This window comes from Choloepus didactylus, chromosome 14, assembly GCF_015220235.1.
Source record: "Choloepus didactylus isolate mChoDid1 chromosome 14, mChoDid1.pri, whole genome shotgun sequence".
Taxonomy (NCBI): Eukaryota; Metazoa; Chordata; class Mammalia; order Pilosa; family Megalonychidae; genus Choloepus; species Choloepus didactylus.
Window position 1 is genome coordinate 2,352,293 of NC_051320.1, and position 25,624 is coordinate 2,377,916.

Sequence of the window (25,624 nt, forward strand, 5' to 3'; positions counted from 1 at the left end):
TCAACTTTGATTATACTTTACAATATTGTGCTACCATCAGATAATATTGTGCATCAGATAATATTTATCTTTACAATTAATCCTATTGTATATTCTGTGCTCCTTCAGGATCAAATTCCCAATCTCTGCCCTCCCTCTGTCTCCTGATAACATGTTTTTTAATTAGTCATAATTTAATTCTACACTTAGGATCATACAAAATATGAGATAACATAGCCTTGAAATATATAAAGTGAAATAACAAAGAAAATGTGACAAACAAAATCATAAATAGAAAAAAATTTAGTCCAATCTAAAAAATTTTATTTTGTATCTTTCACTGTGAACAATATCAAACACATAAAAGTAGAAAAATAGTAACATGAATTTCCATGTACCTTTCTCCAAGCTTCAACAATTATCAACCCTGAGCCAGTGGTGTTTTTTTTGCCTATACCCTGACTGAAAGCCGTCTCTCCCATATTCCTTTGAAACAAGTCACAAAGATCATGTAACTTCTTTCTTAAATCTTTTAGTATGCAACACTGAAAGATGAGACGTCTTTTCATTAATTCAATTTTATTGAGATTATTCACATACCATACAGTCCTCCAAACTGTACATTAAGTTGTTCACGGTACCATTATATAGTTGTGTGTTCGTCATCACAATTTATTTTGTTTTCAGTTTTTAGATCCTTTTCATTACTCCAGAAAAGAAATAAAAATAAAAAAGAACTCAAATCCTGCCATACTCCTAACCACCCTCCTCCATTATTGACTCATGGTGTTGGTATAGAACATTTGTTTCTGTTGATGAAAAGGATGTTAAAATACTACTAGCTGCAGTACATACTTTGCAATATGTATATTTTTCCCCTTATACTCCTCTTTTATTAACTTCTAGTTACAGTGCCATACACTTTTTCTAGCTCATGAAAGAGATTTCTAATATTTGTAAAGTTAATCATGGACATTGTCCACCACAAGAGTCACTGTTTTATACATTCCTATATTTTAACCTCCAGCTTTCCTTCTTGTGACATGTGGCTCTAAGCTTCCCCTTTCCACCACATTCACACACTACTCAGCATGTTAGTTATTCACATAATAATGTGCTACCATCGCCTCTGTTCATTTCCCCAAACACTTAAATTCAACCTAGTTAAAGGTTCTGCCCATAAGTTATTTTCACAGTTCAAGATGGTAAAATGCTGAGATCCTTATCAAATATTTCCAGGAAACAGATTCCATGGTTTCCAGCAGTAGCTAGTACCAAGAGGGGACACCTATCCCTACATTAAATCTCTTTTATCTCTTTCTATTTCAATCAGTCTATTTCCTTTGGTTCTGAACTTTGTTGAATATGATCAGAAGTTCCATGTTAACTATCAAAACACATATGTATATTAAAGTATCCCTCGGGTTCTTTATTTCTTTAAAACACGTGGATATAGCTGTCTTAAACTACTGCCTGTAATGATATTTGTCATTTAGCACCCACCATTTAATGTACAATATTTCCCTATTTATTTTGTTTATTGCCTGTCTCCCTTCACTAGAACATAAGCCACATGAACATGAAGACTTTGTCTATTTTGTACACAGCTGCATCCCCAACATCTGAACAGTGTCTGGAACATTGTAGGGGGTCAAAAGTTATTTGTGGAAGGAAAGAATCAAATTTTTCTAAGTTATTCTTTCTGGTGCAAATATACATTGAAGAATTAAAAGTGAAAGTAATATTTTATTACAGAAGCACTGTGTAAAGTAAGAATCAAAGAAATTACAGAGGGAATGACTAGTATAATGGATATGATATAGTATATTTCACCAGTGGGGGTGTGGAAATGCTGCTTTTCTTCTGTAACGAAGTTTCTGAATAAACCCAAATGTCTTGGTATTAAAACTGGAACTGGATTTTACTACTAGGTGATAAATCAAAGCTGCTCTTTGGAAATGTTATAGCCCACTTTCCCAAAGGAACTTAAAAAGTTTAGTCGTCACTGGCGCGACCAGCCCTCGGTCTACCCAGCTCCCGCTCCCGCCACCTAGGCAACTCGGCGCCCGCCTCCCGCCTCCGTCCGGGGCCTCCGCCGCAGCGAGGAGCTCAGCCTCGCTTCTCTCTCTTTAAATGGTGGGGCTAACGGGTAGCCCCTGCAGCTGCTGCCTGGGAGGCCCCGCGCGCCGCTACTGAGGGGCGAACCAAGATGGCGGCGGCTTTGGCTTTCTGAGGAAGACGGAAGAGGTGGTGGCGGCAGCGAAGGGAAGGGACTTCCAACAGCCAGGAGTGCTCCGGCCGCTGCGGGCCCTCGGAATCTAACGAGCAGTGATAGCAGTAGCAGCAGGAGCTAGGCGCCCGTCGGGTTAGGACATTTTAAGCAGGAGGAGCGGAGCGGAGCCACCGACTGCGGTGGCAGAGCCAGGTATGAGGAACGAAAACATGGCGGCGGTGGCGGCCTGAGGAGGCGTCTGCGACGCGGGAAGCGACTTCGCAGAGTTCATGGCGAAGGCGGGAGCAAGACGGTGACCCGCGCCCCGAGTTCTTAGCGCGGCGGGGAAAGGGCCGCGCGCAGCGCTGCCTCCCCTTCTCGGGGCGGCGGGGCTCGCCAGGCCTGGACAATAGTGTCAAGGAGCCGGAGGCGAGGAAAGGCGGCGGCCCAAAGCTCGGTCCCGGGAGCGGGCCATGCGGACGGCGGCTCGGCCCCGCGGCGGCCAGTGGCGGCAGTGAGGCCGGGGAGCGGTCGGCTTGCGGGCGCCCTCCCGCCTCCCCCGAACCCCGGGCCACTCCGGCGGGGCCCCGGCCCGGCCCCCGGGCGGCACGATGACCGACACCCGGCGGCGGGTGAAGGTTTACACCCTCAACGAGGACCGGCAGTGGGACGACCGAGGCACCGGGCATGTGTCGTCGGGCTACGTGGAGCGGCTGAAGGGCATGTCCCTGCTTGTCAGGGCCGAGAGCGACGGTTCTCTGCTTTTAGAGTCCAAAATCAATCCTAACACTGCATACCAGAAACAACAGGACACTTTGATTGTGTGGTCTGAAGCAGAAAATTATGACTTGGCCCTTAGCTTTCAAGAAAAAGCTGGATGTGATGAAATTTGGGAAAAAATATGTCAGGTTCAAGGAAAGGACCCTTCAGTGGGTATCACTCAGGACCTTGTGGATGAATCTGAAGAGGAGCGTTTTGATGATATGTCATCACCAGGTTCAGAATTGCCATCATGTGAATTAAGTCACCTGGAAGAAATTGCAGAACTTGTGGCATCATCTTTACCTTCCCCTCTTCGTCGTGAAAAACTTTCACTAGCACTGGAAAATGAGGGTTATATTAAAAAGCTCTTAGAGCTTTTTCATGTGTGTGAGGATTTGGAAAATATTGAAGGACTGCACCACTTGTATGAAATTATCAAAGATATCTTCCTCTTGAATCGAACTGCTCTATTTGAAGTTATGTTCTCTGAGGAATGTATAATGGACGTCATTGGATGCTTAGAATATGATCCTGCTTTATCGCAACCACGAAAACACAGGGAATTTCTAACAAAAACAGCCAAGTTTAAAGAAGTGATTCCCATATCAGATCCAGAGCTGAAACAAAAAATTCATCAGACATACAGAGTTCAGTACATACAAGATATGGTTCTACCTACCCCTTCAGTCTTTGAAGAAAATATGTTATCAACACTTCACTCTTTTATCTTTTTCAATAAGGTGGAAATTGTTGGTATGTTGCAGGTGAGTTAGAGCATTTCTTTTTTTCCTTCTTAAAAAAATACCCTACTTGATTGATACCATTTAAATTGCTAATTATCTCCAACAGGAATCATTTTAAAAACCTAAATTCAGTTTTAATTATGTTTGTATCTTAAGTCATATATTCTGGTGATATTACAAGAGATTATCATACATAATGCTATGAGACCAGAAAGTTGTGTTTGGGGTAGGGAAGGTAAGTGTAATTAAGAAGTCTGGCTTGCAGAAATTATAAGAGGATGATCTAAATGAAATTACTGAATACAGAATTTTAGAGTTATTGCTCTGTCAGTTGGCATAGAATAGATAGATTGGAAGAGCAAAATAAAATAGAAGAGTCAAGAGACATGATATTCAGGGTAGATATAAATGCTTATATTTATAGAAATCCCAGGTAATAAGATAATGAAGTCCTGATTAAATACCTATTAATTGCTTGAACCTCGCACTGTATTATCCCATAGTACATAAATTGGCCTATTCTGACTGAAATAGTTGTTTACATATTGCAAAGATTTGTTGCACACCTCCGTGTCTTTTTCTTTTGTTTCTCTAATACCCATGATATAAGAAAAACAGATAATGTGATATGACTTAGAAGATACTACCTCATAAGACTTCACCTCAGGTCTACGAATGAAATACCTATTTGAAACCTAGATTTGTTAAATTTAGAAATGAGGGCCAATATGGGCCACACACCCCTTTGTCTAGTTTATGGATGGATGAGTAGAAAAATGGGGAAAGGAAAAAAAAAAGGCACCCAGTGTTCTTTTTTACTTTAATTGTTCTTTTTCACTTTAATTTTTATTCTTATTTGTGTGTGTGTGTGGTAATGAAAATGTCAAAAATTAATTTTGGTGATGAATGCACAACTACATAATGGTACTGTAAACAATTGAATGTACGCTTTGTTTTGTATGACTGCATGGTATGTGAATGTATCTCAATAAATATGAATTTAAAAAAAAAAAAAAAGTTTAGCAATTGGACAAGGCTATGAACACACTTAAATTGTCACCAGTGATGGCCTCTAAGCCTTGGATACCAAGATTAATACCACTTCAGCATTCTAGCTACTCAATGCAACTCAAAAAATGTAGCAGTAATATGAAATAACACAAATTTAAGCCAAATATTCCAACTCTTTGTACAATGGCTGAGTGATGCTAATTTCAGTAAAATGACAGTAAGATTCTGGAGGTTGTCTACATGAATTCTAGTGTCTCCACTAGATCCAGAATTCTATGGTTCTGTGTCACATTTTCACAGAGAGTGTTGCCTCCTTAGAATAGTGAGGGATTCACAGCCTCTATAGCATTCTCAACTATGTGCTGCTGACAGCATACCACCAACACTGAGGCATCCATGAAGTGCTCAAAGCAGACTGTGCAGACACTTCCACCCTGAGTACACTTTGACAGAAGACACTAAATGTAACCTCATGGAGAAAATCAATCATCACACCTTGAAGAGATCAGGTCAGGACTATGAGGATCATATGAGAGGCTTCACCTGCCATTGCATGTTGAAACCATCTATCCTCTTCTCTCTGTTTGCTTGGTTTACTTGGAACCTTTGAAAATAAGTTCCTTTTCCTCAAACAGATAAGTAAAAAATAAAGACATGAGAGTTGGGAAAAATAACAAGAAGAAAGAGGAGAGAAAATAGCACGTCTCTTTTTTGTGTTTTCCCTGAGGTAACCCTATCATAATGCAAATTTAGAAAGAAAAATCAGTAAGAAGGTTTGTCTCTACATATCCATCTGATATTTATCTCCCCAGTTTTGAAATAAAAATCACTATTCCCAGAAAAAGCAACTCTAAGCAAAACATACATTAGTTTTTCCAGAGTGGTGAAATCATTAAATAGGAGCAGCAGCCACTCTAGACCAAGGCAGGGGCACAGCTTGCTCCTCTACCCCTCCAGCTCCTCTACTCACAATTCCTTCTATTTTTCTTGTTTCTTTGTAATTCTCCCAGCTTGGGAATGCCCAATGATATGTGCCCTGTTTCTGGAGAGATGAAAAATAGGGCTGCAGAAACTGCTTGATTCTTCTCTACCACTTCAAATGTTTGAAGTCAGAACCTGAACTTTGAAAGAAAAAGGAAATACTTAAAACCAGCTTCAACCACATTCTGGGCTCACAAATAAATATCCAGTTACCAAATTCAAATAATTTTTTCCGTTTTCAATAATGAAGGGTAATGAAATAAAGGAAGGGATATTTTAAAAATTTAGATTACACTAAACTTCATGGCTACTTACTCCTGGGGAGTGTTATTGCCAATTTAGTATACCAGAGGAATATTAGCATAGATGAATGAAGATTTCAAAGCTCACTGAATAGGAAGAACCAAATGCTTGCTTGGGTTTTGTTTTGTTTTGTTTTATCTGCTTTCTACCCACATTTTCCATTTATCTTGTATTTAAGAGGTTAAAAACCCATTCACTTGTCCATTCATTCATTCCACAAATATTCACTTGATGACCCTTTGTGTCAGGTACCACAAGAGAGGAAAGTTTTGCTCCTAGGAGATTGTGAAAATAATAATTGTAGCTTTTACATGGACCCAAGTCATTTAGAGAAACTAGTGTGGTTGCTCTTAAGCATCTTTAAAGTTATTTTCATTTTTAAAACTCAGCTTGATTTGGTGATAGTACGCTGTATGAATTGCTTAGCTATTTGCTATTCTATTCATGACTCAGGAGCACCAGAAATGCATTATATTATTTCAATATATAATTATTTCATATACCCTGGCATTCTCCTTCCTGTTCCATTTATTTAAGTAAACTGTCTTCCATTCACCTATTATCATCAATTCCTAATCACTTCAACTTGTAGTGTGGTAGCCCGGGGCCCTGCACCTACAGTTTTACAACTAAGTGACTTTTGTGGGAAAGACATTGGAAATTACTTGCATCTCTTCATCAAGCATCTTCCCTTGCCTCTGGTGGGACGGGAATGTAGGAATTGAGCATCCATGACAGGCTCCAGCCTCTAGGATCATTTTTAACTCCCACCTAGCCTTTCTCCCTTCTGCCATCAGGGACCATGTGGAGGCCCGCCATAGGGCTCCACCTGGTCCTATAGTTTTCCATCTCCCTAAAAGGGGTGCTCAAGGACATAGAAGCACTGCTGCATACTTCTACTGCAGCCCCTTCTCATTTTCCTCCATTTGTCTTCCGTACTATTTGTGAAAGTCTATTAGGCTTTTACACACACAGGCCTTTTATAATGAGGGCTGCCCTCCTGACCAAGATTAAAGAAGTACAATTCACTTCCTTCAGTGACAAAATGACTCAGTGCCTTTAACCATCAGATCTATTGAGTGTTCAAACTAGAACAATTAATCATTTTTCCTCAATCTGAAACTGAAACTTATTTTATATTAATTATATTTCTTTTAATTTTGTCAATGAAAACACATGGTGGCTTTTCTGTTCTATTTTGCTGTACTTTTAACTTTTGAGGAACTACATTTGACTTCCACTTTGCCACATGCCCTATTAGGCACACATCAATCACTGTCCAGTGTTGGTTTTCCCAGGAAATTGTCCTTTGATTGGAGGAAAAGGAGTTACCATTTTTCCCCTCAAATGTCCAAATGAAAATCTGTGTCCTCCTGTAACTTTAAGGAAATGAGTGGGAATCAGGTGAGGTTGACCCCGACTGGCCCCTCCTGTCCTGCTGTGGGGTGCAGTGGGGGCCAAGTCCCTGAGCCCTGCTTCTCTTTGCTCTCAGAGATATGGCTGAAGGTGAATATGTGATCCCAGGGTTGGTGTAACTGAGAAGTATCATGTCTGTGTACCATGTGTACCTCCATTTCCCAACAGTAGGCAACTGTGGGTAGTAGTAAAAGTACTGCAAGTGATCATTCATTCCCAGTGTTAAATAGCTGGAATGGATTAGTGAGCATTTGGTCCATTTCTCCCAAAGCTTAAAAGAAAACAAACTAGTAATAATTAGAAAGGAAGTGATAAAGAAATCAACTTGGGCCTAGTATTGGCTTTAATAATGTCAAACTTTATTAAGGTTACCTAGACACAATGTCCTATAGAATTATGTTATTTTAAAATGAAGAAAGCATTCAATCCCTTCAAACCTCTATCAGTATTTAAAGGTGTCCTTTCCGTGACAGACAACTGGCCTGTATTCTAGACCAAATGCCTGTGTAAAGTAATCTGGTAATCAACACACGGAAATTTATGCCCAGGTCCAGGCTGATCAGATCTGATAAAAAATATGAGAATAGTGCTCTCATACACAAAATATTAACCTGTATATATCCATAAACAACACAAGTGCTACAAGAATCTGATTTTTTAGCTTATTTTTTTTGTGTATGCATATAGATGAAAACTGATGTTTTTTCAACATATGCAAAATAAGGTATTTGACTTTTCAGAGTTGCACAATAACATTATAGTGAATAGGCCTCAGAGTGTAGCATGAGTCCTGCAGCTGATCCCTTGGCTCAAATGCACTTTTTGTTACCACCATAGCACCTGTGATGTATACCAGTTTGCAGTATATTGACTACATCAATGAAAGGCAATTGCAGATTGTTTTGGTTTGGGGTAAGCCCTTAGTTTTTGACCATGAAGGAGGATTGTGAAATCACTGCTTAAGTAGGAGCAGGAGTTTCCTTGCCTCTCAGTAGCTTTTTTTCAGAATGTAATTAATGTCTGGGTCTATGTTGCATTATAAAGAGCATTAAAGGAAATAAAGATGTGGGAAATATGTAAACAGATTTTAAAGTAGCAAAATGATTCAATCATGACTGCAATAAAGGAACTATGGGTAACTTTTAAATGGAATACAGTGTTTCAAAGAGTGTGCAGATGAAAAAAGTTATTTCCACACAGATTGAATAAAAAAGGGCAAGGAGACTGATGAATAAGGCTTCAGGGAATTACAATTTCTTGGTCTGAAAAGCTATGAGTATCATATTCTGCACACCAGGGCTTGATCTGAGCTGGTAGTTTATAAGCCACTTGGAATAAAAGGCAGAAGTTACTGCTAAGCAAGTAGCTGCTGAGTTGCTTCATTAATTGTTGACATTTCAGCAGGGAGGCAGCTCCCCCAGCTCAGCACTTCCTGCAGGTGAATGCATCCTAACAGCCACCTACTGTATTTCTTCACAGTGAACACTGAAATATTGAATGTTGATCTCCTGCCAACATTTAGGTGAGATTGGGTAAAATTTGCCAAAGAGAACAGAATTGCCTTTTTATCATTTCCTTTGTATATTCCAGGCAGCTGCTTGGGATCCACCTGTATCCATTTACTGGATTAAAACAAAACAACACAAGGCAAATGGGGAGGCACACAAAGCATATGCTATTTCCACATGCCCTGGCCAGGCAGCCTTGCTGCTAAAGATCAGCAGCTGTGAGTCTGAAAGCAAGAGACACCCGTGCATTACTTGTTTCTTTGTCCTGGATTTCATCCAAGTGCAAGTCATTCAAAAGGCACTCTGAAATCTTCTCCAGGGTCCCAGGGACAACCACATACCTGCCAGAAAGCAGAGAGTCCATGGATCATCCTGTGCAGAAGACTGTGATCACCTGCTTCATTCATCATTCTCTTCCTCATCATCAATGGATTTGAAATAAGCCACATGGAAGATAGGCAAGGGCAGCTCTTGATCTGGAGCACTGCAGAATCCATCCTCTGTAAACGAGGGTCAAAGACCCACACCCAGGAGGTGCCCAATGTAAACAATTAAGAAATTCAAACCCTAAATGCTAAAAGAGCTTGCCATCTCTGTCTTTTCACTGGGAACCAACTCCATCTAACTGCTGAGTGTTCTGCAGTCAGCATGAATGCTTGCTCCCAAGAGAGGCAGAGAGAAAAGAGAGGGAGGGAGGAAAGAGGAAGAAGAGAGAGCCAGTGAGATGGAGCAAAGGGAAGGTAGGGCAGGAAACAAGAATGCTTGCATCCTTGGACTGCAGGGAGAAAACTCTTCTCCAGTCATTTCCTGCACAACCAGATTTGGGGATTGGGCCACTGCACAGCACTTTCTTCGGCACCAGGACATTCTAGCCTTGCTCTTTAACTTGAACAGTCCTCACTTCATCACCTTGCTTTAATTTTGGATGGATGTGATGAATGGAAGAAGGAAAAAGGGAAGGAAAATTAAAAAGGAAACAAGAGGCAACTAAGGCACCATTTTCTAGGGTTGCTTTACACTGATTTCTTTAAAGATGCAGAATAAATTAGGAGTCTGGTCAAGAACCTCCCTCTGATGGTATAGTTTCCAGCCTCAAATTCTACAGAAACATAAAGCATTAGAGACACATAAATACTTTAAAGGATATAGGGAAAAAGGTGGGGTGGGGGGAATTCAGGGAGTTCAATTTAAAGCAAATTGAACAATTAGAGAATTCAAAGTTCAGAGTTTTCAAAAGCACAAAATAATAATTACATGTCTACTACATTCTCTTTTACTGGTTAATGCTTATTAAACAATTCTACTAAAATTGGAAAATTATATAAAACATATTAAAATATGAAAACAATGAGAAAGCCATATTAAGATATAGTGATTGATAAATACATTCATTTACATCACTGTCTTTACAAGTGGGCAAAATAGCCCCCTGTTCAATCATTCAGTTCATTTTTCTTTAGACTTGAGGGGGCCTTCAAATTCATCATTACTTATTTTGCCAGAATACAAGTCAAAATGGATGTCTAGTTGGAACTAGAGGCTGAAATTCAGATGTCATGGGTGAATGCAATGTCTTTTTAAAAAGGAGAAAAGGCTGAACAACCATTCATTTCTGCACAAGTAGCTCCCACAGTCAGGAGTAAGCATAGCCTGATGATGTGGCAGTCAGAGAAGGGGGCTTCCTGCTTACCCAGCCCTGTGGACTCAGCCTCCCAATGATGATCACTTCCAGAGTTATTAGTGTGATATTCTCTCAATGTGTGGCACACATAAGTGTAAGGTAACCCAGGAAAAAAAATCTATAAATGTGCACAAGAAAATCTAACTTCTATATTTCTCGTGATTGACACACAGATTAAAGCAAGAAAAGTTGCTATCGAGTAGGCTTCACTTAAAAAAAATGATGTAACTTCTTTAAAAAGGGAAACATGCCCTATGGTTCCTAAAATGATCCTATTATTGAATGAATAAACTTAACCAAAGATGTAAAAGACCTATACAAAGAAAACTACATAACTCTATTAAAAGAAATAGAAGGGGACCTTAAAAGATGGAAAAATATTCCATGTTCATGGATAGGAAGGCTAAATGTCATTAAGATCTACCCAAACTAATATACAGATTCAATGCAATCCCAAACAAAATTCCAACAACCTACTTTGCAGACCTGGAAAAGCTAGTTATCAAATTTATTTGGAAAGTGAAGATGCCTCGAATTGCTAAAGACACTCTAAAAAAGAAAAACCAAGTGGGAGGACTTACACTCCCTGACTTCGAAGCTTATTATAAAGCCACTTGTCAAAACAACATGGTACTGGCACAAAGATAGACATATAGATCAATGGAATCAAATTGAGAATTCGGAGATAGACCCCCAGATCTATGGCTGACTGATCTTTGATAAGGCCCCCAAATTCACTGAACTGGGTCATAATGGTCTTTTCAACAAATGGGGCTGGGAGGGTTGGATAGCCAAAAGAATGAAAGAGGACCCCTACCTCACACCCTACACAAAAATTAACTCAAAATGGATCAAAGATCTCAATATAAAAGAAAGTACCATAAAACTCCTAGAAGATAATGTAGGAAAACATCTTCAAAACCTTGTATTAGGCGGCCGCTTCCTAGACTTTACACTCAAAGCGCAAGCAACAAAAGAAAAAATAGATAAATGGAAACTCCTCAAACTTAGAAGTTTCTGTACCTCAAAGGAATTTCTCAAAAAGGTAAAGAGGCAGCCAACTCAATGGAAAAAAATTTTTGGAAACCATGTATCTGACAAAAGACCTGATATCTTGCATATATAAAGAAATCCTGCAACTCAATGACGATAGTACAGACAGCCCAATTATAAAATGGCCAAAAGATATGAAAAGACAGTTCTCTGAAGAGGAAATACAAATGGCCAAGAAACACATGAAAAAATGTTCAGCTTCACTAGCTAGCAGAGAGATGCAAATTAAGACCACAATGAGATACCATCTCACACCAATTAGACTGGCTGCCATTAAACAAACAGGAAACTACAAATGCTGGAGGGGATATGGAGAAATTGGAACTCTTATTCATTGTTGGTGGGACTGTATAATGGTTCAGCCACTCTGGAAGTCAGTCTGGCACTTTCTTAGAAAACTAGATATAGAGTTACCCTTCAATCCAGCAATTGCTCTTCTCAGTATATACCCGGAAGGTCGGAAAGCAGTGACACGAACAGATATCTGCACGCCAGTGTTCATAGCAGCATTATTCACAATTGCCAAGAGATGGAAACAACCCAAATGTCCTTCAACAGATGAGTGGATAAAGAAAATGTGGTAATACACACGATGAAATACTACAAGGCAGTAAGGAGGAACGATGTCGTGAAACATATGACAACATGGATGAACCTTGAAGACATAATGCTGAGCAAAATAAGCCAGGCACAAAAAGAGAAATATATGCTACCACTAAGGTGAACTTTGAAAAAAGTAAAACAAATGGTTTATAATATAGAATGTAGGGGAACTAGTGATAGAGAGCAATTAAGGATGGGGGAACAATAATCCAATAAGAACAGATAAGCTATCGTGGGTAAATTTAACGTTTTGTGAATGTCCAGGAATGACTATGGTCTGTTAATTTCTGATGGGTATAGAAGGAACAAGTTCACAGAAATGTTGCTATATTAGGTTACTTTCTTGGGGTAGAGTAGGAACATATTGGAAGTAAAGTAGTTATCTTAGGTTAGTTGTCTTTTTCTTACTCCCTTGTTATGGTCTCTTTGGAATGTTCTTTTATTGTATGTTTTTTAAAATTTTTTTATTTTTCATACAGTTGATTTAAAAAAAGTTTAAAAAAAAAAAAAACAAGGAAAAAATACGCAGAGCCCTCTTGAGGAGCTGGTGGAGGATGCAGGGGTATTGGTCTGCCCCACCTCGATGGTTGCTAACAAGCCCACAGACATAGGGGACTGGTGGTTTGATGGGTTGAGCCCTCTACCACAGGATTTGCCCTTGGGAAGACTGTTGCTGCAAAGGAGAGGCTAGGCCTCCCTATAATTGTGCCTAAGAGCCTCCTCCCGAATGCCTCTTTGTTGCTCAGATGTGGCCCTCTCTCTCTAGCTAAGCCAACTTGACAGGTGAAATCACTGCCCTCCCCCCTATGTGGGATCAGACACCCAGGGGAGTGAATCTCCCTGGCAACGTGGAATATGACTCCCGGGGATGAATCTAGACCCGGCATCGTGGGATGGAGAACATCTTCTTGACCAAAAGGTGGATGTGAAAGGAAATGAAATAAGCTTCAGTGGCAGAGAGATTCCAGAAGGAGCCAAGAGGTCACTCTGGTGGGCACTCTTACGCACAATATAGACAACCCTTTTTAGGTTCTAATGAATTGGGGTGGCTGGTGGTAGATACCTGAAACTATCAAACTACAGCCCAGAACCCATGAATCTTGAAGACGATTGTATAAAAATGTAGCTTATGAGGGGTGACAATGGGATTGGGAAAGCCATAAGGACCACACTCCCCTTTATCTAGTTTTTGGATGGATGAGTAGAAAAATAGGGGAAGAAAACAGACAGACAGACAAAGGCACCCAGTGTTCTTTTTTTACTTTAATTGCTCTTTTCACTTTAATTATTATTATTGTTATTTTTGTGTGTGTGCTAATGAAGGTATCAGGGATTGATTTTGGTGATGAATGTACAACAATGAAATGGTACTGTGAACAATCAAATGTACGATTTGTTTTGTATGACTGTGTGGTATGTGAATATATCTCAAAATGAATATTTAAAAAAATGTAAAAAATAAAAATAAAATTACTATGGTATTTTTATAGTTTTATGCTGTAGATGAATCTATAAAAGTAAGCAAAATTCCAAAAATTATTTTTGGCCAGGACAATGTTTTATTAGTGTTAGATGGGAACTTACCTATTTTTTTGGAAAGTTCATCTTTTCCTCTTTAAACTCCAAAAATTCTTGTGATCAAGGTACTAAAGAGAAGGGTGGATGAATTTCTCACCTAGTGTAAAAATAAACATGCAATACGTGTCAAGAAATATTCACAGCATGAAACCAACATTTATAATATTCAATTTAGGCATTCAAACTCATCACCTAATTGGCAAAAAAAAAAAAAAAAAAAAAATTCATGGAACTACACCACATGAAAAATGAACCCTAAGTTAAACATGGACTAAGTACAATTGTAAAAATGTGCTATCATCAATTTTAACAAATGTTCCACACCAATGCAAGATATTAATAATAGGGTGGTGTATGGGAATTCTGTATTTTATATATGATTTTTTTGTAGACCCCCCAACTTCTCTAATGAAGAAAAAATTTTAAAAAAGTATATGCTCTGCATCAGAATGTAGCAGAAGCACATCGGCCACAAGGTTTCTACCATGTCCCACAATCCTCATAAGGCTAGGAGGCTCAGAATCTATACAGGGAAGGGGTTCAGGAGGATATATGATTGTTCCATCTGATATTTTAGAAAAGCAGCTGTTGAAATCTGGTCCTTATTACCCATCTTTAGTGGCAACATCCCTTCATTTCTCTTTCGTGTTCCCTTTGTATATGTGTGAGTGTGTATGTGTGTGAAAGCACAAATCATCTATAAACTGTAAATTATTCCATCAATCACCGTTAATAATTAAATGCATATCAAGTAATGATAATATGTCATTAACAGCAGAATTAATCCATCCATTTGTATCTGAGGTGTAGAAAAATAAAGTATTAAATGTGACTCTGTTCTTGAATATTTACATAAATTTGTTTATTTAATACTTGAACTGATCCTTCTGATAATGGTTTATTTAGCAATTTAATAAATGACATACTCAGAGTTTCAGAAAACTTTAGTAATGCAAAGAAATTACATGATTAGAAAATGACACAGCAAAAATTAGAATTTTGCTCTGATTGTCTGCCAAGCTAAAATTCCTCGGGAGTTACATACCACTTCTAGATTTTAGCTGGAATGTCACCTCTTGCATCAATCAATCAAGGTCACATCCTGTGATCACAATCTCTTGCCTAGTTTGTTCAGACAATTACTCCCAATGCCCAGATACTCTTTCTACATAGGAACCTCCAGCACACTGATGCCCCTTGCCAAACATCAGCCCCTCTCTCTCTCCATTTTTATTGCCCAGCATAATCCACAGTAAGTGGTATCAACATATACTTCTCAAGACCAACCTATTTTTTTTATGTCCCCATGACAATTTACCACATCCACCCATGAAAACCCCAATAGTCACTGACTCCACATACTTGCATTTTTCCATGACTAATACAGCACATGACTAGGATATTTGTCCTTGTCTAAATGTTGTCATAACTCCTAGTGGTTTTCAAATACATCTGGCAACTCTACTATGTCTTGCTAGTTAAACCATTCTTTCATACTCCATAAACACTTAAAACTTTCTCCATGCCTTTCAAATATCATGAATTCTCACATTTCCCCTCATTTTAACAGATCTAATTGACTTCTACTAAGCAGATGGATTATGTAATTTGCCAAATTACACCAAAATACCATAATATCTTCAGATATCCCTGAATTCATACAGATTGGCTACTCTTTCTCTTTTATTAAATTGAAAAGTTATGCTACCTCTTTCTAAATCCAGTGTCTCCAACTGAACGCTGTCTCTCTTGTTTTGTTAAGAACTGTATTATTGATTATAAATTTAATTTCCTTTACCCAAAATCTCTCTCCCTCCTTTCACAGTCCATCTTCTCATAATTTAAACTCATTTTTTTTGTCATGAACTTCTCTGAACCAATTTTCTCTAAATTTCCTGATCTCCTGTTCTTCCCTTCACAATAAAACTAAAAGTGCAGTTACTGTTTCCTACCACCAACCAAGCCCTTTGACTTACACAGATCAGCAGTTATTTCCTCATAACTGACTCTTGCTAGCACCACCAATGATCTCCTTACAAATTAATCCTTATTTGGAACCAAAAAATTGAACCATAAACTCATTTTGTTAACTCACATTCTCTGATATCTTGGTCTGTGACTGTCTTCAAATTAATCATTCCTTCCCCTTTTCCTCTGCAAATAACTATACAAAAACAATATTGGAACATCTCAAAATTAAATACTAGATGCTCTTTTCATACTCCATGAACACTTAAAATTTTCTCCATGCCCATTGCTGATAATCCTGCATTGTAACTTTTCCCCTCACATTTTTGTGATTCTTTTATTTTATTATTGGAGAAGTTGTAGGTTACAGAGCAACAGTGTCTAAAATTCAGAATTCCATTCACCATCACACCACCACCTTGCATTAATGTGGAACATTCATTGTTGATATTAGCAATTTTTTACAATTATACTAATTTTTTAATATTAGTTACCTCTGTTACAATTGATTGAAATTATTAAAAATAGTACTATTAACAATCATCCATAATTTAGATTATGTTTATTTTTTCCATATACCACACTATTATTAACACCTTATATTAGTGGGATATATTTGTTATAATTCATGAGAGAACATTCTTGCACTTGTACTGAAATTATAGTCCATCATCTACAAAAGGGTTCATGGTGTTATACAGTTCTATGCTTTATCTTTTAATTTTTATTCTAGTAATATATAAGACATAAGATTCCTCTTTTAACCACATTCACCAATATAATTCAGTGCTGTTAATTATGCTCACAATAATATGCAAACATCACTACCATCTGCTTCCAAACCTGTACAGTTGATGCTGTAAAAACTAAGCGTCAACTCCCCATTCTCTATCCACAATCTATGTGTTGGTAATCTATATTGTAGATTATGACTCTATGAGTTTCTCATGATATTTAATTCATATCAGTGAGATCATTTCCTTTTGTGTCTGGCTTATTTCACTCATCATAGAGTCCTCAAGGTGATCCATGTAGTTGCATGCATCAGTCTCCTCATTTTTAACAGATAGAAGTACCTCCCAGTCATTCCCTATTCCTTTTCTCTCTCCTCAGGCCCCTATTCCCTAAGATACAAGAATACTGGAATTAGGTCAGTAGCCCTACAATGGTGTCTGAGTGCTCAAGTGAACAAATGTGCCACAAGTGTCCCAACTTAAATTAAAAGATAGAAATGATTTAGGTTAGTGAGGAAAGCACATTGAAATTTGAGATAGGCTGAAAGCTAGACCTCTTGCACCAAAAAATTAGCCAAGTTGTGAATGCAGAAAAAAGTTCTTGAAGGAAATTAAACATGCTGTCTCCAGTGAATACACAAATGAAAAGAAAGTGAAATGCCTTTTTTGCTGATATGGAGAAAGTTTTAGTGCCCTGCATAGAAGCTCAGGCCAGTCACAATATACTCAAAAACCAAAGCCTAATCAAGAGCAAGGCCCAAACTCTCTTCATTTCTCTGAAGTCTGAAAGAGGTGAGGAAATGAAAGAAAGGTATGAAGCTAGCACAGGTTGGATCATGAGGTTTAAGGAAAAAAACCATGTACATAATATAAAAGTGCAAGGTGAAACAGCCAGTGCTGATGTAACTGCTGCAATGAGATACCCAGAATATCTATCTAGGATTTTAGATGAAGGTGTCTATTCTTAAAAACAGATTTTCAATGTAAGTGAAACAGTCTTCTGTTGGAAGAGGATGCCCTCTAGAGCTGTCATGGCTAGGGAGGAGAAAATGCTTAGCTTCAAGTCTTTGAAAGACTGACTCTCTCATTAGAGGGTAATGCTCATTTACTACTCTGAAAATCCTAGGGCCCTTAGAGAATTATGCCCTAATCTACTCTGCCTCTGCTCTGTAAATGACAGATGTGAGCACACAGATGGTTTACTGAATACAAGCATGCCTAAGAGACATTGCGGGTTCCATTCCAGGCTACCACAATAAAGCAAATATTGCAATAAAGTGAGACACATGCATTTTTTGGCATCCCAGTGCAAATAAAAGTTATGTTTGGATTATACTGCGGTCTATTAATTGTGCAATAGCATTATGCCTTTAAAACAAAAAACAATATACACGCCTTAATTAAAATGTGACACAAAGACATGAAGTGAGTACATGATGTTGGAAAAATGATGTTGACAGACTTGGATGACCCAGGGTTGCAACAGACTTTCAATCTGTAAAAAGTGCAATATCTTTAAAGTGCAATAAAGTAAAGCACAAAAAAGTATGACTGTGTTTTAGACCCACTGTTGAGATCTACTGCCCAGAAAAGGGATTCATTTCAAAATATTACTGCTCATTGGCAATGCACCTGGTGACCAAGAGCTCTGATGGAGATTTAGAATGAGATAAATATTGTTTTCATGCCTGCTAACACAATCATATTGTATCCCATGGATCAAGGAGGAATTTTGGCTTTCAAGTCTTATTATTTAAGAAAACATTTATCAGACTTCAGCTGCCATAGATAGTGATTCCTCCGATGGATTTGGGCAAAGTTAATTTGAAACCTTCTGGAAAGGACTCAATATTTTAGATGCCATTAAGAATATTTATGATGCATGGGAGGGGTTTAAAATATCAACATTAACAGATCTTTGGAAAGAAGTTATTTCGAACCCTTATGGATGACTTTGATGGGTTCAAGACTTCAGTGGAGGAAGTAACTGCAGATTTGGATGCTGGAAGTGGGTGAGTCCAAATATTCTCTGAGCTCAGAGAAGTGACTTTTGCTTTGGTTCTCCATCAGTGAACCATTGTGCTTTTCTGCTGCCCATGGAAAACACTTCTATTTCATGAAAGTCATTCTGGCTAGAGAGCAGCTTAAGGGACAGGGGGATTATGGATGTGGGGATGAGTGGAACGTGGCAGAGCCCTGGACAATGAGTATGGCATTCAGAGCCAAAAGCATCTTCATTGGTGCCATGGTTTATTCTTTGCAACTGTGGCTGGAATTGTTATCCTAACAGAGGTGAGGATGCATTGTGAGGGAACTGGAATCACCACATCAGTTCAGGGCAAAGCAGGAAAGAAAGGCTTTCCAGGTCCCTGTCATCACACATGGAACGTCAAGTAATGTTTTATTGCTCCCCTCCCCTGGGGCCCCAGAGATGTGCTGTATTGTTGACACCAATTTTGTGGCCTTCCTGTCTGAGGCTTCAGTTCTAGCTCTGGATAGCAGGGAGGAGGCAGCCTCTTCTGACAGATGTGCCCTCTGTGCTTTGATGGAGCAACTGGAGCTAGTTGAGAGTCATTCAGAGGTCATTGTGGCTGTCCCCCTGCTTCAGATTTAAAAATCCTCTCATGCACACTCATATCCAAAGTCTAAGCTGGTCAGAGACTGGTAGAAAGTCTCTGTGATCATCTCATTTATCTAATCAGCAACTTTGTCCTGACTACTTACCCTATCCCAGTTGCCGTGACTTTGTCCTTGTTATCTAGGAGTTCAGAGCTTGGAGGTGGGGATGGACAAAAGCAGTAGAAGAAATACATTTGAAAGAAAACAAGAAGTGCTAGGGTGAAAATAAAGGAGGGGGCTGCAAAATAAGACTAGGGGCCACTAGGTGTGTGGATCTGAAAGGGCTCATTGAAGTAACCATTTTCTGTGGCCAGAAAGAATAGCAGGTGTTCAGGAAGTCAAAACACCTCTTAAGTGCTTATCACTCAGACCTCACCTACCCACACCTCCTTCTCTGGGGATGTCATGGCCATCCTCTGGCCTCAGCTACCCCCACCTCCTCTTCTATTGTGCTGTTTCCATTCCACAACCTGAGAGAGATTGTAAGTATAATGAAAAGGCCTGGACAGACTTTAAACCCTGGAAACTAGAAACAGGCAGCCCCAGATGCTAATCAAGACAGGAATTCTTAGAGGCAGGACCTCCTACCACTGAGGTGGATAAAAACAACACTCAAACACTATAGATTTGTCTCTTTTCTCTTACAAAAAGTGGGTGTGTGGTGCTGCCATCTACTTACCCCCACTGAGCAGTTTTATCCACCCCAGGAAACCAGATCTCATAAGATTTCTTCCCTACTCCCTTGGACTGTTTGTGCTGTGCAAGAAATAAAGAGCTTATTTGCCCTTCTGGACTCCTCATGCTTTGCCCTTTGGTGAAAATTTCACATATGCCCAGGAGCTTGTGTTTCCACAATGCACCATCAAAGCTCCACAGCAAGAGCCAGACCTGTAGAAGTCTGGAAACAGGGTGCCAGTGAGAAGTCACACAAGTATAGAGACCCAGAAGTAGAACCGAGTTTGCTCAGAAAGGAGGTTAGCAAAGCAGGCAGTGTGGCTGGAGCTAGCTTGAAGTAAAGGTGGTAAGGGAGTTAGAAAGGTGATGTCAGATCCAGGAGCTTGGCAGATTGTATTATTAATCTTTTAGAGTGTGACAACATCACACCCAAATATAGTGGCTTACAATAACATATATTATTAGCTCCTAGTTTCTGTGAACAAGGCATTAAGGCAAGGCTTAGCTATGTTATTTTGTATCAACGTCTCCCCCAAGGCTGAGGCTGTGATTTTAGCTGAGGCTCACCTGGGGAAGGTTCTGCCTCCAAATCACTCATGTGTTACAGGCAAGATTCAATTTGGGCTGATAGCCTGAGTCATTTTTGTCTGTTTTTCAGGCCATTGCATAGGAAAGCAATAACATCAGAGCTTGTTTTTCCCACTGTGAGGGATAAGAGAGAATGGAAGAGAGAGAGAGAGAGAGACAACATAAAAGAACTAGCAAGACAAAAGTCACAGATATTTTCTATATAAGTCTTGGAAGTGATATGCCATCTCTTTGGCCATATTCTATTGATTAGAAGAGTGTCACTAACTCCAGTTCACATGCAAGAGGGTATTAGACAAGTATGTGCATCTCAGGAGGCAGAGCTCCTTGGAAGCCATTTAGAAGGTTTTAGAAGTTTTCCATCACATAAACTAAAATGAGGCACTTAATCTTACCCTAAATATAGGGTAGCTATTGAAGAGTTTTAAGCCAGAGGATGACAATATTGGATTTAATTGAATATCAAGTGACCATGTTTTAGCCTGGAAAATGAAGCCAAGAATGGAAATAACATTTCCATGATCACATCACCAGAACCAGCCTGTTTGGGTTTATCTCCCTGCTGCCTCTTTCCTTCTTATAATTTATCCGTCTCTAAGTTCATGTATTAGGTACCTGTGATACAAGCCCATAGGTTTTATAGAGACCATTGCATACACATCTGCTGAATTCCCTACGAAGTACATACTAGAAGGATCATCATGTTTCAGGTGGGGAGACTAAGGAAGCCCAAGAGGCACAATGACTTTTCTAGGATCAAAGACCTGACAGAAGGATCCAGGTATAAGCTCAGCTCTGTATCCTCATACTGGGGTCTTATATTTCCAAGGCCTTCCCAGGGCCTGAATAGACTGTGTTGGTGTAACTGCAGAGTTAAACAGATGACATGGTAGAGGAAGGTGAAGAGTCAGTAGGCTAGAGGGGCTTGAGGTTAGGTTTTATCCAAGAAAGGGCACAGGTCAAAAGACCCAGGAAGTGACCTCACTTCTTGGAAGATATAACCCAACAGAACTTGGAACCCTAATAACCAGGCACCCACATTCAAAAGACAACACCTATCTAGCTCAGTTGAGCAGTTATGCCCAAGTCAGCAAGATGTTTTCTTGTTTGCCTACTTCCCAAGGCTCTCACCTAAGGAAAACCCAAAGTAAGAGTCTTTTACAATGCTGTAGGCTTTGGCTAAACACTCCCCAAGAAACTTTCTGGCCATTTAGTAGAAGACACCCAAAGGTAACTCAGGGTGCCATAGGGCAGGTGAATAAAGACCAGGTGAACACTTGTAATCCTGTCTGGGCGGCCAGGAGGAGTGACTTAAATGGTGGACAGGCCCTGAGCAGGAGCAGGCTTTGGTGAGGATGGAATCACACTGGGGCAATAATATTCAAACCCAGATCATGGCTGGCCTGCTGGTAAAGGGAGTGCTGATGTGGTGAGCATCTGCCCAGATGTGAATAGACAACCATCATCTCCTTTCCTCATGGGCCAGTGTTATCTGGAGATAGGATTCAGTCTCTAATCTTGGTAGAAGGACATCTTGTAGGGTCATCTCTCTTTGGCAATGTCCAGGCAGTGCCCTGATGCCTTCTGGGCTGGCTGCTGGATACTCTTCTCAGAGCTCTACTCAAGAAATTGTTGTGAAGCAGGATGACAGAACCATCTAAACCAACTACCCATGCAAACAGCAGGTGCACCCCACTGCCAACAAGGGCCAATGCAGGCTGGATGTGAGAGTAGATGCAGAGCTGTCTCTACACACAGAGTCAAAAGAGAGACAAGGAGGGCTCCCTAACTGTACCCTGGATCCCTTCCAGGAATTTCCCTATTTGTCCACATTCTGACTTCCAAAGTGATCAGGGATGACATCATTCCACCATTGTCAGTGCAAGCCCCAGCCTTGGTCAGGTACAAAGCCACTTTTCCTTTATCTGTAGTAGTATCAGAAAAGGGACTTTTTTAGCTTTTTCAAATCATGTTGGATCATGAGTGTTTTAACTATCCAACCATAGGTGTACCATGTAGCATCCTGCTTGCCTATCCTTACACACCTATTCCAAACTTACTAATCATCATGTTTATTAGGACTGTCTTTACAAAACAGAAAGCTGAGGGAATAATGCAACTATCTGTGTATCTTGTCATCCCATGGAACGCTTCACTGTGAGGCCTCCGGCTCAGGTACCAGACTGCATAATTTCCAGAAGGGAAGCCTGTTATCACAGAGATTCAGCCTCTTGCTGCTGATGGAGCTTGATGTGATTCCCTTCTGTTTTCAGTTCAGCAGTGCTGAAGGGAACAGCATGTTTTCCCTTAATATTCTACTGCTATTTACACACCCATTATTGACTGACCCCAGGAATGGAATTACTGGGCTAAAGATATGCACATTTAAAGTTTTAATAATTAGAGACAGATGAAAAGGGGCCTTCTCAGTTAAGTTTCCATCAGCAGCCAGTGATGATGGATATTTCCCTGAATCCTCTCACCCATAAATGCTATCATTGTTTTAACTTTTGCAATCTGGGGTCAAAAGCCAATTGGAATCACATGTCCCTCCTTTATCCAAACTTTAGTGTGAATATGAGTTACCTGTGAATTTACACAAGACTAGTCCAGTGGAGAAATTCAAATCAGGCAGACTGGAGAAGTTGGTAGAGTCCTTGGTGCCTGCCTTCAAGGGTAGGACTTCTCTTCCACCACCAAATTCCTGCATAGCTACAGAGAGTGGGCCATCACCCAGCAGGTCCTGGGCCTGTTCTTCACACGGTGAGCACAACCCTCCACAGCCCTGAAAATGTCACATAGATCAGGGTGTCTTGGGAAACTCACTTCAAATCTCTAAGCCTCAGTTGGCTCCTTTGAGAAGTGGGATGGAGAGAGGACAAAACATATAGGGTTAATGTAAGGATTAAATGGGATAAAACATGGAAAATATTCACCTGGGGCCTTGCTCTGGGTTAGGGGCTGCTGGAGGTTCTGTGGTTGTTCATATTTATTTTTTTCCTCTCTTCTATGTAGAAGCACACTCACTCAAACCTCCCTAACCCCATGGCCATGGCCAAACCTACCTTCACATTTGTAAAGGAGATTTGAGGTTCCATCTAGGGGCTTCTTATCCTTGGCGTAGCTAGAATGGGGTCCCTGGTGATTGGCAGAGGTGACTGAGGTCCTCTCAGTCTTCTGGGAAAGCGTTGGTGGGGCACATTCATTTCACAAATATATACTGATGCCTTTTATTTGCAGGTACTTCTCTAGGAATTTAGCATAATTCAATGAGCAAAAGAAACAAAGACTTCTGTCTCTTAGGTACCATTCTAGTTGGGGAGCCAGAGAGTAACGATATTGTTCATGAGCACATAGTGTGCACAGTAAATTAGATGTAATTCCACATGTCCTCCTCTATATATGGATGCATCCCCCCATATACTGAAGGGGATGGTGGACCCTTGGACAAATTAAACATGTGAGTAGACTTTGGGTCAAGTATGAGGCACTCTTGTTTCCACAAAGCGGTGGGAGTCTGTGGCATGGGAGGGGCTGGGCTGTATCTTGGTCCCTACACATACAATAATTTGCACTAGAAGTCTGAGGACTGGGGCTTCCCCCATAGGAGGAAAGTTTTCAAGGAGAGCTGTCATGGCACCATCTGTGCCCTTGGAAGGAAAGGTGATGCTTGGATCTCAGGGCCAGCCATTGAGAGAACCCATCCCCACTGGAATCCAATCCAAGATCTGATGACCCAACTCAGCCCTCCCAACTCTGGTCTCAGAAAGGGAGATTTAGTAAGCAAACCACTGACAAATCTGCTAACTTCAGTAGACAGAACACAGCTGCATTAGGGCAGGACAAGTCTTTGTTCCCACCACTAAGGAGCAAAGTATCGGTGGGTAGAAGAAACCCATACTTACCATGCATGATAATACAGGATCTTCAAGCTTGATCTAAACACTGAGGAGCAAAGTGGTCCGTGGGAAAGCTGAGGCATGGGTACAGACTCCACTTGTCCCCACATCAATGGTTGTGTTGCTCATTACAGGGAACAGAGCAGAAACAGCCCCTTCCCACACTTACAGATGTGGTATTCCTCTGGGGAGAGGGATCAAGAAAAACAGAGAAGTCTCTTGGACTTCCCTGAAGAAAGGCAGGGTTAGACTAGTGATCCAGAGCTCCCTAAAATCAAGACTGCTAGCTCTCCATGCAGTGACCAGGCACATCAAGGTCAGGACATGAGAGTGTGGTTGGGGTGTGGGGGTGTGTGGAGGGGCTGGCCTGTTGAAGTTCAGGCTCAGGCACAGGGACGCAGTGAATATAGGGTTGCTGTGGGAGAGCGGTGTGGAAGGAAAGGCCAGGCATCTGACTCTCTTTCCTGCCTGACTACCCCCAGGGCCATCCACTTCATTCTGAGCATTTGGTTATACAAATTCTCAGGGGATTTCTGTCAGCTCCCCAGACTTTCCCTGCCTCAATGTGCCTGTGCCTTACATAAGGGTGAATCTGCCTGGCACAGAGCTGGAACAGGTTGCACAGCTTCTCCTTACCCAGCATGAGTGTCTGAAGTCCTCAGAGTCAGAGGGTGAGCAGTATTGGGAGTTGGTGTCTTTGAGCAGGTGCTGGGAGAGCCTGGGGGTGAGGGACAGGAGAGAGGGAAGAGCCACCAGAGGTTGGTTTTGTGCCAGGAGCAAAAACCAGTAACCTCAGACACTCATCTGCTGTGCTGCAGTCTCAGAGGATTTCCTGGGGGAAAGGGGAGGTGTTTGGGCTTGGGCTTCTCAATGGCAGCAGGATCTTTTATGTCTTAGAAAAGGCAATGGGATGGAGGTTTCCTGGGTTAACTTTTCTCTTCTTGCAGCTCTACCACCAGCTCCAGTGCCTGGCCTAAAACCAACCACTGAGCAAGAGATTCCTGCAGTTTCAACTCTGGCACCAGGTCCAGCTCCCAGATTGGAGGCAGCTCAAAGTTTACAGGGACCTCTAGAGTCTGTTCTAGTTCTCCCTCTGAAGATTGAGAACTAGAGTGTGAAGAAATCTCACCTTCCTGCAACACAAGCCAATCCCCAAGAGAGGCCCTTTCCAGTGATTGAGGAGGCCCAGGTGGACACTATTAAGGTCTAATCTGATGACACTTTTTCAGACAGTAGAGTAGGGATGGATTATTTGGAGGAGGTCAGATGGAGATGGAATTTCTGTATAAAAGGGAGAAAATATTAACCAGT

General features: G+C 40.5%; 1 protein-coding gene across 1 annotated transcript; it reads left to right on the forward strand.

Moving 5' to 3' along the window:
• The first annotated feature begins 2,775 nt into the window (after window positions 1-2,775).
• On the forward strand, window positions 2,776-25,381 carry LOC119509273 (serine/threonine-protein phosphatase 4 regulatory subunit 3A-like). Its single transcript, XM_037803206.1, has 2 exons — window positions 2,776-3,717; window positions 25,261-25,381. Exons 1-2 carry the CDS (start codon window positions 2,803-2,805, stop codon window positions 25,288-25,290), a joined length of 945 nt encoding a protein of 314 aa, XP_037659134.1. The 5' UTR covers window positions 2,776-2,802; the 3' UTR covers window positions 25,291-25,381.
• The last annotated feature ends 243 nt before the right edge of the window (window positions 25,382-25,624 follow it).

What these genes read in the sequence shown, in the direction of transcription:
- LOC119509273 (XM_037803206.1), top strand. Translation starts at nt 2,803, where the DNA reads ATGACCGACACCCGGCGGCGGGTGAAGGTTTACACCCTCAACGAGGAC. An exon ending in AAATTGTTGGTATGTTGCAG is followed by an intron (nt 3,718 to 25,260) that starts GTGAGTTAGAGC and finishes CTCTTCTTGCAG; the next exon opens with CTCTACCACCAGCTCCAGTG.